Source organism: Rhinatrema bivittatum, chromosome 5, assembly GCF_901001135.1.
Source record: "Rhinatrema bivittatum chromosome 5, aRhiBiv1.1, whole genome shotgun sequence".
NCBI lineage: Eukaryota > Metazoa > Chordata > Amphibia > Gymnophiona > Rhinatrematidae > Rhinatrema > Rhinatrema bivittatum.
This window is the reverse complement of record NC_042619.1, coordinates 281314365-281331886: the sequence shown is the minus strand read 5'-3', so window position 1 is coordinate 281331886 and position 17522 is coordinate 281314365. Positions and strand designations below refer to the sequence as shown.

The 17522-nt window shown below is 44.5% G+C and overlaps 1 protein-coding gene across 1 annotated transcript in view; it reads right to left on the bottom strand.

The window, feature by feature from the left end:
- LOC115092770 (disintegrin and metalloproteinase domain-containing protein 9-like) overlaps nt 1–17522 on the bottom strand; it is a 211494-nt gene that overhangs the window by 66849 nt on the left and 127123 nt on the right. The window contains exon 5 of the mRNA XM_029604073.1: nt 2823–2991. Coding sequence (XP_029459933.1) covers nt 2823–2991 — 169 coding nt within the window. The remainder of the gene's footprint in view (nt 1–2822; nt 2992–17522) is intronic.

The window sequence follows — 17522 nt, the reverse complement described above, 5'->3', positions numbered from 1 at the left end:
CTAGTCCTCCTGGGCTACTTTTCCCAAGGACTCCTTGTTTTCAGCTCCTTCCTGGCATCCTGATTTCGTCCTTGGACTTCTGTGCATCCTGTATCTTTGTATCTCCTTGATCTCCTTGATGTTCCTAACGTTCCGTGATGTTTCCATGTTCCTTGATGTCCTGATGTTCCATGATGTCCTGATGTCCCATCATGTTCCCAGTCCTGATGCTCCAGGTCTGGTGGGACCCATGTGGAGATTCCCTGCTTTTATCCTGAGTTTCCAAGCTCCACGGTTTTATCTGGTTCTCAAGTTCTGACTCTGGAGGATCCTAGGGGTTTCCACTAATCTGCACTCTGAGACTTCCTGAGCCTGTCCCGATCTTCTCGTGGTCTGCGACCAGCCATCCAGCTGTGTAGGGCGTGAAGGGGACAGTGTGGTCCGTGACCAGCTCCACGTGCTATGTAGGGCGCCTGAGGGTCTTGCTCATCCCTCTTGTTTCCTGTCTTTGTCCCAAGCTATACACCAGAATCTTTTCTCCAAGCTCCAATGCTTACGACCTTCTTCCACCGTGACCTCTGTCTGGCCTGCAGCCTCTGCTACACCTTGTGGCAGGTCCGAAAGGGCTTGGAATGGTTGGAGGACCATTCAGAGACCACCATTGCGTTGGTGGTCTCATGGGCATGCAGGTTGGTGGAGGATTTGAGATTTGGACTGTCTTCACCGCAAGGGCACACATTCTCCTTGTTCCATCCTGGAGAGCCCTAGGTTGCGTTCTGTTCCATCGTCAGCGCAACAGGAGTGCCAAGCCTTGAGCGTCCCGAGCTCGAGGTCAACGCAATCTCCAACAGTATATATAAGAACTTCCCATTTATATGCCTATTGAGGGGGTCTCTTTATGTTTATGTGAGGCTTTATGAAGAGGATATAGTATCTATGCATACTTAGGATATTTGAATAATTGGATGTGTTATGATTGTGTGAGTAAGAATTGTAAGGGCGTTTCATATTTTTATTGATATGTGTGAGAATTAGGCGTATTTGCAAATTTTGTGTGAGTTTCAGATTTATGAGTGTTTGTTGGTATGAATGGTTAGGTAGGGATACTATATTGTTCCTTTAAGTAGGGATATTATACTTTATTTCGTTGTATGTGTGTATTGGCGATGGGGGTACTATATTTATGACTGTGTTGATATTTCCTTGTATATTTTCATATTGTACTATGTTATTTGAGCACATTGTAATAACCATTTGTGAAATTGTGAATATTATTATTGGTTACAATTGCAGTTGTTGTTTCTCTCATAATATATGTATATTTATGTAATGAGGGACTAATATATGCCACCACATCACTTGTTTTATTTTTAATACACCCACCCTGATCTATCAGCCCCTTTTACAACATCCATTCCTCCACTCCATTTTGCATACATTTATGGGTAGATTTTAAAAGATGCGCGCCCAAATCCATGTGTCGTGGTTCCCAGCATGCACACATGGACGTGCCAATTTTATAACATGTGTATGCCAGCATGCGCATGTTATAAAATCAGGTGGGCGTGCGCACATGCGTGTCGGATTTTATAATCCGTGCAGGCAGTGTGCATGAGGGGGGTGAATTTTTGCAAAGTATGTACAGCGATTCAATCGGGCCTTCCTCTGTTCCCTTCCAGTCTACTCCAATTAATGAGAGGACTGGGAGGGAACTTCCCTAACCTCCTGCCTAACCTTCCTTCCCCTTCCCCTCTCCGCCCTACCCCCTAAACCTAACCTATCTTTCCTCAATTTGTTTTATTTTATTACTAACTGCTCCTCTGGAGCAGAAGTAATTTATGCGTGCTGGCCAACTGCTGGCGCGCAATTTCCGGGACAGTGACTAATGGCCGCTGTTCCAACCGGCCTCCATCCCGCACCTCCCCACCCCCGGCCCACCCCTTTTTCAGGGCCCGGCACTTGTGCACGTATCGGTACTTATGCATGTGGCTGAAAATGCGCGCAGTGCGCGCAGGGCCCAGCCACACGCATAAGTACCAATTATTACGCGCACTGGGCATTTAAAATTCGGACATTAATACCCTAGCTCCTCTTTCATATCCCTATTTTCCCAAGTCGCTCTTTCACACACCCCATATCACAAACCTATTTCAAAAATCTCAACACTCCTGTTCCTGTTTCACACATGTTATCCCTCCAGCCTCTGTTTCACATCCCCAAAATGGTGATGGTTCAGTCTTCAGACTTGCATCATTTTAACATCACTTTGGCAGCAGTTTTAGGCCCAGGAATGGCAGTGGAAAAATGAATGTGGATCACTCCTGACCTTTTCTCATATTGAGAAAGGATGAGACCCTCATAAAAGGGGTAAGTGGGAGCCAAGGAGAATCCTGACCCCAGCTGATTTCTCTGGGGTGGAGATGGGGCTTGGAGGGGCACCGAGAGGGCCTGACTGGGCTTTGCTGTACCAATCTGGATAGCCAGGTCCTGGCAGAGCTTGACTCAGCCTAGCCAGACAAGCTGGATTTAACTAGCCCAACCAGGTAGGTCACAGCTGTGGGATGGGAGCAGCGTATTTAAAAAAATAATTAGCAAATAATGCATGCTATTTACTGAAATGAAAAACATCTGAACATTTTTTGGGTTTTTATTTGGCCCATGCAGTCATTACTGAAATGAAAATTGACTTCCCATTAATTTAAAACAAATGTACTTCCTTACCCATGGTGATTTCATGGGAGACCAGGGAACCTGTATATACCTTGCAAAATTGCTTATTTTTCCTGCAAAATACATCAACTGTACTATTTTCATTAATGACCCTTTCACAGCAAAAATACTACCTCCATTGTCTTCTTTTTCGTCTTCTTCTTCTTCAGGAGGATAAACATAGCTTATGAATGAGCCACCAACTAAAGGACCACTGTCAATGCTTCCTCCATATCCTGGTTTAACACAGTCTGGAGGAGCCCACTCCTTATTACAATGGCAATTTTTCTTATTGTTGCACACCTGAATAATATAAATGTAGATTTACAATGTATTAATGCAACAATTAATATAAGAAACTATAAATATTATTAAAAAACTATTTAGATTCATAAAAAATGTTTTCAACCAATTATATTTATCCAATTCTTTTTAGGATATTGACTAATATGTGTTGTTATTACGCATGTTTTAGTGGATCCTTGGCTGCTGTGGAGATGACTACGCTCAGGGGGAGGAGCCCCGTGAGGAGCCACAGCACTGGGCTAGACTCTGGTACACAAAACACCGGAATTGAACTCTTTACTATACAGCTTGAAGTAGCCACCAGGTGGCAGTGGTGAGTTGTAGTCTCAAGGACCTCGGCAGAGGGAGCCCTTCTCTTCTAGATGATATCAGGAGGTTACCCAGCAGGTTACCCAGCAAGGAATTACATGGCAGCTACATGGTCATCGCTTCATACCTTCACATCTCGCTACTGTCTTGATCAACAGGCAGCCACTGATGCGAAGATAGGGCAAGCAATCCTGCAATCTCTATCCTCCTATCCACGGTGACCGCCACACTGTCAAAGATCACGTACAAATATATATATCATAAAGCAAAATTGCTTACCTTGTAATAGGTGCTATCCCAGGACAGCAGGATGTAGTCCTCACATATGGGTGACGTCACTGACGGAGCCCTATTGCGGGAAAGCTTTCTGTCAAAGTTTCTAGAAACTTTTGACTGGCCCTGTGAGGCCACTGAGCATGCCCAGCATGCCATGATATTCTCTGTCACAGGGGTCTCTCTTCAGTCTCATACGTAGCAATAAGCTTTAGAAAAATAAATAATAAAAGGTATGAGACCCAACTCCGCAGGATGGCGGGTGGGTTTCTTGAGGACTACATCCTGCTGTCCTTGGATAACACCTATTACAAGGAAAGCAATTTTGCTTTATCCCAGGACAAGCAGGATGCTAGTCCTCACATATGGGTGATTAGCAAGCTAGAGGCTGAGTCATTTTGTTGAGAAGCAATAGTGAAGTACTGTTGGTGAAAATGAGGCAGCCGAAGATCACAGCAGGTTGGATGTAGACGGAGTTGGGATTAAACTGGAAACAAGTTCTTTAAGATAGATTGTCCATAGGCTGAATCTTGTCATCCTTCTTTGTCCAAACAGTAATGAGCTGCAAATGTGTGAAGAGAACTCCATGTTGCTGCTTTACATGTGTCAAGTATTGGCACTGAACGATAGTGTGCTACTGAGGTTGACATATCCTTTACTGAATGAGCCTTTACTCACCCCCTTGGAGAGGAAGGCCTGCTTTTTCATAGCAAAACTGTATGCAATCTGCTAACCAGTTGGAAAGAGTATGTTTACCCACTGCTTTACCCGGTTTGTTTGGATCATATGATACAAAGAGTTGAGTGGATTTCCTGTGGACTGCAGTGCGGTCTAAATAAAATGCTAGTGCACGTTTACAGTCCAAGGTGTGTAAAGCCCGTTCTCCTTGGTGAGAATGAGGCCTTGGAAAGAATGTGGGTAAAACTATGGATTAGTTCAAGTGGAATTCCGTAACTATTTTGGGAAGGAATTTTGGATGTGTACAGAGAACCACTCTGTCATGTGGGAACTTTGTATAGGGTGAGTCGTGGCAAGTGATTGTAACTCACTAACCCTTCTAGCCGATGTAATGGCTATGAGAAAGATAGTCTTCCATGTGAGAAATTTGAGATCACAGGAATTCATGGATTCGAAAGGAGAATGCATGAGTCTTGTTAAGACCAAATTCAGGTCCCATTCTGTGACAGGTGGCCGAATTAGTGGTCTAAGTTGAGTTAAACCTCTCATAAATCTACTGACAAGAGGTTGTATGGATATTGGTGCATCTCCCATCTTGTTATGGTAAGCTGAGATTGCACTTAAGTGTACTCTCACAGATGAAGTCTGAAGACCAGATTCTGAAAGATGGTATAAGTAGTCTAGTAGAGAAGTAGTGGGGCAGATGAACGGATCTATACTCTTTTGCCTGCACCACAAAGTAAACCTTTTCCATTTGGAGGAATAGTTCTTCCATGTGGAAGGTTTACGTGAAGCTATAAGTACTTGAGAGACATTGGTTGAAAGATTGAGTGGTTGTAAGATCAAGCTTTCAACATCCATGCTGTCAGGGATAGGGATTGAAAGTTGGGATGGCGCAACCGACCCTGATCCTGAGTTATGAGAGTGGGAGCTACTCCCAGACGAATTGGATCCCTGACTGAAAGGTCTAGAAGTGTGGGAAACCATACTTGTCGAGGCCAATATGGGGCTATGAGTATCATGGACCCCTTGTCCTGTTGTAGCTTCACTAGAGTTTTGGTTATGAGTGGTATTGGAAGATACGCGTATAGTAGGCCTGAGTTCCAAGGGCGAGCAAGGGCGTCCTTGGCTGGCTGGTTTTTCTGTTTGTGTAGGGAACAGAATTTGTCCACTTTGTGATTCAGGTGTGACGCAAAAAGGTCTATTGTTGGTTGACCCCAACGCTGAAAGATCCTGGTCGCTACTGAGGGATCCGGGGATCATTCGTGTGGTTGGAATTGGCGACTGAGTCGATCCGCTAGCACATTTTGAATGCCTGCCAGATAAATGACTCGGAGAGACATTAAGTGTGTTAGGGCCCAGGCCCAAATCTGTGCAGCCTCTTGACAAAGGAGATTCAAGCCCGTACCTCCCTGTTTGCTGATGTACCACATGGCTACTGTGTTGTCCGTTTGGATTAGAACAGTTTTGTGTGAAAGGCAGTCCTTGAATGCATGCAGCGCTTAACGTATAGCTCGAAGCTCTAGGAAATTGATTTGAAAAGTTGCTTAGAGCTTTGTCCAAGTACCCTGGGTTTGGAGGTTGTCTATGTGAGCTCCCCAACCCAAGGTGGATGCATCTGTAGTTAGAGTTATCTGTGGGGCTGGTTGTTGAAAAGGTAGGCCTTTGCGCAAGTTGTCCATGTTTGCCCACCAAAGTAGAGGTAATCTTAGTTGGTGGGTTACTTGAATTGGATATTGTAGTGGTTGAATGGCTTGGATCCATTGTGATCTTAAAGTCCATTGGGTAACCCTCATAGCAAGCTGTGCCATAGGAGTGACATGAACTGTGGAGGCCATGTGGCCTAGTAAGGTTAGAAATTGATGAGCTGTCGCTTGTTTCTGCGAGTAAATGGATGTTGCCAGGAGTGAAAGGGTCTTTGCCCGATTCATGGGTAGAAAGGCTCTCGAAAGGACAGTGTTCAAGTCTGCACCTATGAATTGAAGTAGGTGAGACAGAGTGAGATGGGATTTTTGATAGTTGATGAGAAAACCCATGGAGTGGAGTGAAGTAGAGTAATTGTTCGACTGAGAGAAGTGAGAGCTCCTTGTTGAGATTGACTTCTGAAGAGCCAGTCGTCTAGATATGGAAAAACATGGACACTTTGTTTGTGCAAGTGTCCTGAAATTAATGCCAGACATTTGGTGAATACTCTGGGAGCAGAGGCCAGTCCGAACGGCAGAACTCTGTACTGGAAATGTTGATGGCCTACCATGAAGTGCAGGTACTTACGGTGAGGAGGGAATATTGGAATGTGAGCGTAAGCGTCTTGAAGATCCAGAGAAAAAAGCCAATCTCCTGTTTGAAGAAGTGGAAGCAAGGTGCCTAGAGAAACCATCCTGAACTTTTCCTTTTTCAGAAATTTGTTGAGATTTCTGAGGTCTAGGATGGGATGTAGGCCTCCGGTTTTCTTTGGAATGAGGAAATAACGGGAGTAGAATCCTCTGCCCTGCTGAGTCCGGGGCACTAGCTGTACAGCCTTGGCTCTCAGAAGGATGGATAATTCTGATTGTATATGAATTAGTTGAGAATCTTGTTGTGGAAAGAAACTCGGCGGAGATTCTGGTGGAATTGAGAGGAAATTGAGTTTGTAACCTCGAGAGACTATGGAGAGTACCCATTAGTCTGATGTTATTCTTAGCCAATTGTTGTGAAAATAGGATATTCTGCCTCCTACTGGTAAGTCTGGACGAGGATTTAGGATATGGATTTGTTCTCTGGTTTGTATTTCAAAAGCCTGCAGCTGGTCCTGTCTGTGGAGGAGGTTGCGGGAGAGTAGTTCTTGGTTGTCTGGCCTGGGAACGCTGTTGCGGCCTTGTGGACCTGCCTCTGGATGCTTGGGGGTAGTACCGTCTTTGCCAGTAGTATGGCCGTCTGGGTTCTCACCGAGGAGGTTGACGAGGAGGTTGAGTAGAGGGTTCTTGTGGGATCTGTGACAATTGACATAAAGTCTCTGTATGTTCTTTAAGTTATGTCACAGAATCCTGGACCTTTGAGCCAAACAAGTTATCCCCCACACATGGCAAGTCAACAAGTTTATCCCGGACCTCACGCCTGACGTCCGAGGCCTTAAGCCATGCCCATCAATGAGCGGTGATCCCAGCAGCTGCTGTTCTGGAAGCCGTCTCAAAATTGTTCATGTTTTCCGGCTCTGCTGCCTCTGCTGCTTCCTGAAATTGTGAAGCAGCAGAGGCTTCACAATTATAGCCTCTGCTGCTTCCTGAAATTGTGAAGGGAGAGATGTGGTGAATTCTTCCATCTGCTTCCAGAGATTCCTCTGATACTGTGTCATGAACAGTTGGTATGAAGAGTTTCTGGCATTCAGGATAGCACCTTGATATACCTTTCTTCCAAGGGAATCTAGAAACCGGTGATCTTTACCCAGTGGGATTGATGAGTGTGGGCGAATACGTTTGGATTTTTTCTGGGCAGATTCCACTACCACGGATTGGTGGTGGTAGCTGTGGTTTTTGGTATCCTGGAGCTGCCTGTACCAAATATGTGGTGTCTACACATTTGTTTACTGCTGAGACAGAACATGGGTGCTCCCAGATATGGTGTTGGAGATCCAAAAGCACTTCATGTATTGAAATAGCCAATACTTGTTTTGGCGGGTCAACAAACTGAAGGACTTCCAAAGAGTGTTGCCTTGTATCTTCTTCTGTATTCAGCTTAAAAGGAATGGTGTCCGCCATCTCCTGTATGAAGGTGGAAAAAGACAACTCTTCTGGTGGGGACTTTTTTCTTTGTTCTGGAGGTGAAGGCTCCGACATGAAGTCCTCAGAAGATGTGTCAGTATGTTGATCATCTCAAGAGTCATCTTGATCATCCCTATATGGAGATCGTGGGGGAGACCTGGGTGGGTGATGAAGGCCTGAAGGTCCTGCTGTGGATCATCAGAGGGTATTGCTGGAGAAGTACTCTCTAATGTTTTAGGTGGAAGTGTATCGATGACATCTTGATATCTCTGTAAGAGTCATTGAAAAAATGCCAGATCATGGTGCTCTGGATCATCAGATGGTGGTTGCATCGATGGAATGGTGATTGGAAGCTCCCGCAAAGGTGTCGAAGATGGCAATGATGCTGGTATCGAGATCGGCCTCGAAGCGGTCGACAGTATCTGTGCATAAATCGATGTCGATGCTGTGATGAATCTCGGTGTAGGCATCGATCCTATGCTTGTCATCGGTGTCGACATAGACATAGACATCCTCCTACTTTAAAGATGGCGCCGGCCAGCCAGTGCTCCTACCATGTGACAGGGGCCGGCCAATGGCACGGATACCCTGTCACATGGTAAGGGCAAAGGCCATCGGCGCCATCTTTATGAGTGGCAGCTGACGGCCCGAGAATGGGAGATCGCTCCCGGGACCATCACTAGAGCACCAGGTAATTTAAAAATGTTTTGGGGGGATCGGGAGGGTGGGAGAAGTTAAGGGGTCATCTTTAAAGGGTCGGGTGGGTTTTTTTTAATCGGGCCATTGGCGCCATTTTTGAGTGGCAGTCAAAATGGCGCCGATGGCCCAAGAGCGGGAGATCGGTCCCCGCGCCCCCACTGGACCACCAGGTACTCGTAAAAAGTTTTGGGGGGGTTCGGGTGGGGTGGGGTGGGGGAAGGTACGGGATTAGTTTTATAGGGTCGGGGTGGGTTTAGGGGTTGTTTTGGTGTGCCAGTTTTCCCACCCTCCCCCCAAATAACTCCCGTTAGTGGACACTAACGGGAGTAACGATTTTTCACGATAAATCGTGAAAATTTCTATTGTATCGTGCTCTGTACCGATTTTTGACGATTTAAAAAATATTGGACGATTTTTTTAAATCGTCAAAAAACGATTCACATCCCTACTGAGGAGATTCCGTTATTTTCCTGCGCGGGAACACACGCGCAGCCGCAGAGAGCAAAACTCTAATCTCTGCTTTGACAAACCCCGCCTCCCAGACCTGATTGACAGATCCCATGACAGCATGGCTAATTCATCCTGCTATTTATGAAAACACCGTTTACGGTAAGCAAACTTGCTTTTTCTTTGATTTGTTTTAAATGAGCTACTTGCTAATTCATGGAGTGCCCCCTAGTCCTTCTATTATTTGAGAGAGTAAATAACTGATTTATGTTAATCTGTTCTAATCCTTTCATGATTTTGTAGACCTAGAGGATGAGCAGCATTGGAATAGTGGTCAGTAGGCTTGAGTATTCTAGGCAATCTCTCCATAATGTGATAGATTTTGGCACTCAGCAGACAGCACACTTCCCGGGACAAAATGTCTGTTTGGAAAATGGATGCCTTTAGGCACCTCAGAGTAATTAAAATATTTTTTGTTTATGTTGGCTCTGCACTGAATCTCAACTTATCCAATTATATTTTTATTTGGATAATAACTTATGCATATAAGTTGGAGCCAGTGATCATGGTGGAACTTCACTGGACAAACCATCTGAATATAGACCTCTACTGGTGTGCATATTTTGGTCAAAAAGGTATCTTTTCTAATAAATAAAAAGTCATGGGATAGGTGGTGATGTCTTTTCATGGATTACAAACTGGCTAAAAGACAAGAAACAGAGAGTAGGATTAAATGGACAATTTTCTCAGTGGAAGGGAGTGGGCAGAGGAGTGCCTCAGGGATCTGTATCGGGACCCTTACTTTTCAATATATTTATAAATGATCTGGAAAGAAATACGACGAGTGAGATAATCAAATTTGCAGATGACACAAAATTGCTCAGAGTAGTTAAATCACAAGCAGATTGTGATAAATTGCAGGAAGACCTTGTGAGACTGGAAAATTGGGCATCCAAATGGCAGATGAAATTTAATGTGGATAAGTGCAAGGTGATGCATAGAGGGAAAAATAACCCATGCTATAATTACACAATGTTGGGTTCCATATTAGGTGCTACAACCCAAGAAAGAGATCTAGGCGTCATAGTGGATAACACATTGAAATTGTCGGTTCAGTGTGCTGCTGCAGTCAAAAAAGCAAACAGAATGTTGGGAATTATTAGAAAGGGAATGGTGCATAAAACGGAAAATGTCATAATGCCTCTGTATCGCTCCATGGTGAGACCGCACCTTGAATACTGTGTACAATTCTGGTCGCTGCATCTCAAAAAGCAAAATTGCTTACCTTGTAATAGGTGTTATCCCAGGACAGCAGGATGTAGTCCTCACATATGGGTGACGTCATTGAACGGAGCCCAGGCGGGAAAACTTTCTGTCAAAGTTTCTAGAAACTTTTGACTGGCCCAGTGAGGCCACTGAGCATGCCCAGCATGCTATGATATTCTCTGCCACAGGTGTCTCTCTTCAGTCTAGTATGTAGCATAAAGCGTTAGCAAAAATAAAATAATAAAGGTAGGAGGACCAACTCCGCGGGGTGGCGGGTGGGTTCTGTGAGGACTACATCCTGCTGTCCTGGGATAACACCTATTACAAGGTAAGCAATTTTGCTTTATCCCAGGACAAGCAGGATGCTAGTCCTCACAAAGGGGTGAATAGCGAGCTAGAGGCTGAGTCATTGTGTAGTGCAATATTTTTGTTGAATGAGTCAGCCGAAGATCACAGCAGTGCGGTTGTAGTAGGAGTTGGGTTTAAGCTGGAAACAAATTCTTTAAGACAGATTGTCCATAGGCTGAATCTTGTCGTCCTTGCTTGTCCAAACAGTAATGAGCTGCAAATGTGTGCTGCTTTACATATGTCATGTTGCTTTACATATGTCATGTTGCTGCTTTACATATGTCAAGTATTGGCACTGAACGATAATGTGCAACTGAAGTTGACATTGCCCTTACTGCATGTGCTTTTACTCACCGTTGGAGAGGAAGGCCTGCTTTCTCATAGCAAAACTGTATGCAATCTGCTAACCAGTTTGATAGAGTATGTTTACCCACTGCATTACCTGGTTTGTTTGGGTCATAGGAAACAAAGAGTTGATTGGATTTCCTGTGAATTGCAGTGCGGTTTAGGTAGAAAGACAGAGTACGCTTGCAGTCCAAGGTGTGTAAGGCTCTTTCTCCTTGGTGAGAGTGAGGTCTTGGAAAGAATGTGGGTAAAACTATAGACTGGTTCAAGTGGAATTCCGTAACTATCTTAGGGAGGAATTTAGGATGAGTATGGAGAACCACTCTGTCATGTAAGAACTTAGTGTAAGGTTCATACGTGACAAGTGCTTGTAACTCACTAACCCTTCTAGCTGATGTAATGGCTATGAGGAAGATAGTTTTCCATGTAAGGAATTTCAGGTCACTGGAATCAATGGGTTCAAAGGGAGAACGCATGAGTCTAGATAGAACCAAATTTAGATCCCATTGAGTGACTGGGTGTCTAATTGGTGGTTTAAGAAGAATTAAACCTCTCATAAATCTTTTTACGAGAGGTTGTGTAGAAATAGGTGCATTTGATACCTGATTATGGTAAGCTGAAATTGCACTTAGATGTACTCTTACAGATGAAGTCTGTAGACCAGATTCTGAAAGATGGTACAAGTAGTCTAATAAAGACTTTGTAGGGCAAGTGAAAGGATTGATGTCATTTTGCTTGCACCACAAAGTGTACCTCTTCCATTTGGAAGTGTAGTTCTTCCTTGTGGAAGGTTTACGTGAAGCTATAAGAACTTGGGAAATGTTAGCTGAAAGATTAAGTGGCTGTAAAATTAAGCTTTCAACATCCAAGCTGTCAGTGATAGGGATTGAAGGTTGGGATGTCGCAACCGACCCTGATCCTGAGTGATGAGATTGGGAGTCGCTCCCAGGCGAATGGGATCCCTGACTGAGAGGTCTAGAAGTGTGGGAAACCATACTTGTCGAGGCCAATATGGGGCTATGAGTATCATGGTCCCTTTGTCCTGTTGTAGCTTCACTAGTGTTTTGGTTATGAGTGGTATCGGAGGATACGCATATAAGAGGTCTGAGTTCCAAGGGCGAGCAAAGGCGTCCTTGGATGGCCTGTGGTTCAGGTTGTATAGGTAACAGTAGTGGTTCACTTTGTGATTCAGATGTGATGCAAAGAGGTCTACTGTTGGCTGTCCCCAATGTTGAAATATCCTGGTCGCTACTGTGGGATCTAGTGACCATTCGTGTGGTTTGAATTGACGACTGAGTCTGTCCGCCACTACATTGTGAATGCCCGCTAGGTAAGTGGCCTTGAGAAACATGGAGTTGTTCAAGGCCCAACCCCATATCTGAGCTGCCTCTTGACAAAGGAGGTACGAGCCTGTCCCTCCCTGTTTGTTGATGTACCACATGGCTACTGTGTTGTCTGTTTGGATCAGCACAGTCTTGTTTGTAAGGCAGTCCTTGAAGGCATGCAGAGCATAACGTATAGCTCGAAGTTCCAGGAAATTGATTTGAAATGTTGCTTCGAGCTTTGTCCATGTCCCTTGTGTTTGGAGATGGCCTATGTGAGCTCCCCAACCCAAGGTGGATGCATCTGTAGTCAGAGTTATTTGTGGGACTGGTTGTTGAAAGGGTAGGCCCTTGCACAAATTGTCCTTGTTCACCCACTACAGTAGAGAAGAACGTAGTTGGTGAGTTACTTGAATTGGAGAATAAAGTGGTTGAATGGCTTGGATCCATTATGATCTTAAAGTCCATTGAGTTATCCTCATGGCCAGTCTTGCCATAGGAGTAACATGAACTGTAGAGGCCATGTGGCCTAGTAGAGTTAGAAACTGATGAGCTGTTGCTTGTTTCTTGGAGTGAATCGAGCTTGCCAGTAGAGACAGTGTGTTTGCTCGATCCTCCGGTAGGAATGCCTTTGAGAGGTTTGTGTTTAAATCTGCTCCTATGAATTGTAGGAGATGGTTTGGAGTTAGATGTGATTTTGGATAATTGATGAGAAATCCCATGGAGTGCAGTAGAGCAATAGTTTTGTTGAGAGACTGTATTGCCCCTTGTTGAGATTGGCTTCTGATGAGCCAATCGTCCAGATATGGGAAAACATGTACACCTTGTTTGTGTAGGTGTGCTGTTATTACTGCCAGACATTTGGTGAACACTCTGGGAGCAGAAGCTAGTCCAAATGGCAGCACTCTGTATTGGTAATGTTGAAGGCCCACTGTGAAGCGCAGATACTTGCGATGAGGAGGGTATATTGCTATATGGGCGTAAGCATCTTGAAGATCCAGAGAACAGAGCCAATCTCCTGCTTGAAGAAGTGGGAGCATTGTGCCTAGAGAAACCATCCTGAACCTTTCATTCTTTAGAAATTTGTTGGGATTTCTGAGGTCTAGGATGGGACGTAGGCCTCCAGTTTTCTTTGGAATGAGGAAATATCTGGAGTAGAATCCTCTGCCCTGCTGAGACCTGGGCACTAGTTGGATGGCCCTGGCTGTCAGGAGGGTGGATAATTCTATTTGTAATTGAATCATTTGAGAATTTTGTTGTGGGTAGGAAGGTGGTGGGAATTCTGGAGGAATTGTGAGAAAATTTAGTTTGTAACCGTGAGTTACAATGGAAAGTACCCATTGGTCTGTGGTTATGTTTCCCCAATTTCTGTGGAAATAGGAAATCCTTCCTCCCACTGGTAGGTGTTGTTTGGGGTTTTGGAGGGTGGGTCTGATCTCTGGATTTGTGTTCAAAAACCCGTAGCTGGACCAGTCTGTGGAGGAGGCTGGGTACGGGCTGTTCTTGGTTGTCTGGCCTGAGAGCGCTGGGTAGGCCTGGAAGGTCTAGTTCTGGTAGGCTGATTATAGTACCTTCTTGGTCTGTAATATGGACGTCTGGGTTCCCTACGTGGAAAACGTCTAGGGGCCTGGGTGGTCGGTTCTTGAGGCAGTTGCGATAACTGTTTTAAGGTCTCTGTATGATCCTTCAGTTGTTGGACAGCATCCTGCACTTTTTCCCCAAACAAATTATCTCCACGGCATGGCAGATCTACTAGCTTGTCTTGTACCTCAGGCCTGAGATCTGATGCCTTCAACCAGGCCCATCTTCTTGCTGTAATGCCAGCTGCTGCTGTTCTTAAGGCTGTGTCAAAATTGTCATAAGCAGCCCTTACCTCATGTTTCCCAGCCTCTAGGCCTTTGGTAATGATGGATTGTGCAGATTCTTGGAATTGTTCTGGAAGAGAATTTGTGAAGTGCTCCATTTTCTTCCAGAGATCCCTTTGATACTGTGTCATATACAGTTGATAGGCAGAGATCCTAGAAGATAAAAGTGCACTTTGGTACACCTTTTTGCCCAAAGAGTCCAGAAAGCGAAGATCCTTTCCTGGCGGAGCTGAGGAATGTGGACGTACCCTTTTTGATTTTTTCTGGGCAGATTCTACTACCACAGATTGATGTGGTAACTGTGTCTTTTGAAAGCCTGGTGCTTGCTGCACTAGGTAAGTAGTGTCTACACGTTTGTTCACTGCTGGAACCGTGCAAGGGTGTTCCCACACTCTTTGTTGTAGGTCCAACAGGACTTCATGGATGGGAATAGCCAAAACTTGCTTTGGTGGGTCCACGAACTGTAGCACCTCCAGAGTGTGTTGCCTCGAATCCTCTTCTGATGAGAGCTTGAATGGTATTGTATCAGCCATCTCTTGGACAAAACTTGAAAAGGATAAGTCTTCAGGCGGTGATCTTTTCCTTTCTTCAGGAGGTGATGGTTCGGACATGAACTCCTCAGAAGAAGTATTTGATACTTGCTCATCCCAAGAATCTTCTTCATCTGGTTGTTGATAGGGAGTTCTTGGGATTTTCCTTGTGGAAAAACCTGATGGTCCAGGTAAAGGGTCATCGATAGAAATTGTGGGAGGATTGACCTCTATGACTTTCTGAGGAGCTGTGCCGACAACTTTTTGATATATTTTGTCAAAAGTCGTTGAAAAAGTGCCAATTCCTGAGTGTCACCATTCTCTTGCTCTGTGATTGTCGAGGGAAGGATAGGTGTCCTCGATGTAGTTGTCGAGGGTAGTGCTCTTGGTGTCGATTCCGTCGATGGCGGCAACATCGAAGGTAAAGGTATCGATGAAATAGCCGGAATTTGAGCATATATTGACGTCGATGACGTAATGATCTTCGGTGTCGACGTCGAGTCTCTGTGTACCGTTGGGACCAAGAATGGCCCCAGCATCGGTGTACCCACCGGCATTGGCAAATTTGCCGGCATCGATGTGGAAATCATCGGCATCGACATTGAAGTCGGCATTGTAAGTTGTTCCTTCAGAGCCTGTGAAATCGCTTGTCGGATTAAATCGGACAATTCCGGCCGCACAACCGTTGGCAGCAGAGCGGTTGTGGGCGGTGGCACAGGCTGAAGCACCAGTTCTTGGCATGTACTTTGTGTTGGATCTGGTGCCGGCAATGGAGTCGAGGTAGGCCGAGGCGTTGACGACTCCGACGTTTCCTGAACTCTAGGCCGCTTCGCTGTCGAAGGCTCCTGGGAAGTGGGGTCAGACAACGAGGGGCTTCTATGTCTGTGTCGATGTTTCGACTTCGATTTTTCAGACGACTTTGTCGACGTCGAAGACGAGGAAGTGGAGGAATGATCTCCCGATGGTCCTGGGCGAGGTTTTTTTTAAGTAGTACTCGCTTTGTCGCTCCAGCCGGAGACAACCTCGACGACTGCGACGGGGAAGGTATCAGTTGCAGGCTGAACAAATGTTCCATTTTCTCGAGCCTGATTTTCCTCGTTTTTGGCGTCATTTCTGCACATTGAGGACAATTTTGTACATCATGTTTGTCACCCAGACACATCACACATTCGGTGTGCGGGTCTGTAAGTGACATTTTTCTGGTACAAACCGGACATTTTTTAAAACCGGTTGACATTTTTTATCTCGAACGATGGCTGTCGATTCGACTGAGGTAATTTTTCTACTCTCCGAAAAAGAAAATCTGAGACTGGGTTACTTACCGGCCAGTAAGGAGAGACCCCGAGAGATTTTTTGTGAGAGAGAATATCACTTTTTTGACTAAAATAGTCGAGAGAAGGTTGAGAATACTCAACCCATATGTGAGGACTAGCATCCTGCTTGTCCTGGGATAAAATATATTATTGCGATGGAGAAGGTACAGAGAAGGGCTACCAAAATGATAAGGGGAATGGAACAGCTCCCCTATGACGAAAGGCTAAAGAGGTTAGGACTTTTCAGCTTGGAGAAGAGACGGCTCAGGGGGGATATGATAGAGGTGTTTAAAATCATGAGAGGTCTAGAACGGGTAGATGTTAATCGGTTTTTTACTCTTTCGGATAATAGAAAGACTAGGGGGCACTCCATGAAGTTAGCTTATGGCACGTTTAAAACTCATCGGAGAAAGTTCTTTTTTACTCATTGCACAATTAAACTCTGGAATTTGTTGCCAGAAGATGTGGTTAGTGCAGTTAGTATAGCTGTGTTTAAAAAAGGATTGGATATGTTCTTGGAGGAGAAGTCCATTACCTGCTATTAATTAAGTTGACTTAGATAATAACCACCGCTATTATTAGCAACGGTGACATGGAATAGACTTAGTTTTTGGGTATTTGCCATGTTCTTATGGCCTGGATTGGCTACTGTTGGAAACAGGATGCTGGGCTTGATGGACCCTTGGTCTGACCCAGTATGGCATGTTCTTATGTTCTTAATTAGGGGCAAATCTGAAAACGTATCCAACTAAATGGCAAAAAGCCAATATTCAATGCCGTAAGTGGCTTGAATGTAGCCCGCCCCCGAATTATGTGGCTTGAATGTAGCCACATAAATCGGGGGCAGGCAGTAGGTGGACGGGAGGCATTTCCAGGAGGAGCGGAGTTAGCTGTATAAGTTACAAGAAACAACTTACATAGCGATACCCTTTTATCACAATGGTTATCCCTCTGTACTTCTCTTTCTTCTATTCCCAAGTTTGATCTCCTTGTTATATGTAACTTTTTTTTACCTCCTCTGATTATTTTACTGTTAAATGGTTGATAAGAATGTTTTACCCCCTTGTTCCATGTAAACCGATTTGATATGACACCTGTCATGAAGGTCGGTATATAAAAGAATTAAATAAATAAAATAAATAAATAAAACATAGAAATAATGGTAGAAAAGGACCAAACAGTCCATCCAGTCTGCCCAGCAAACTTATGGTAGTATTCATGCTCCATACAAGTCATCTCTATACTTATTTTTTTTATTTATGAATTTTCACATCCAATACAAGAATTTAACAAAATATCTTGCCAGATAGTAATACAGGTCATTTACATCCAACATAAAATCAAAATTAAACAGGATAATTACTTATCCGATCAAAAATCAACAAACATCATTATT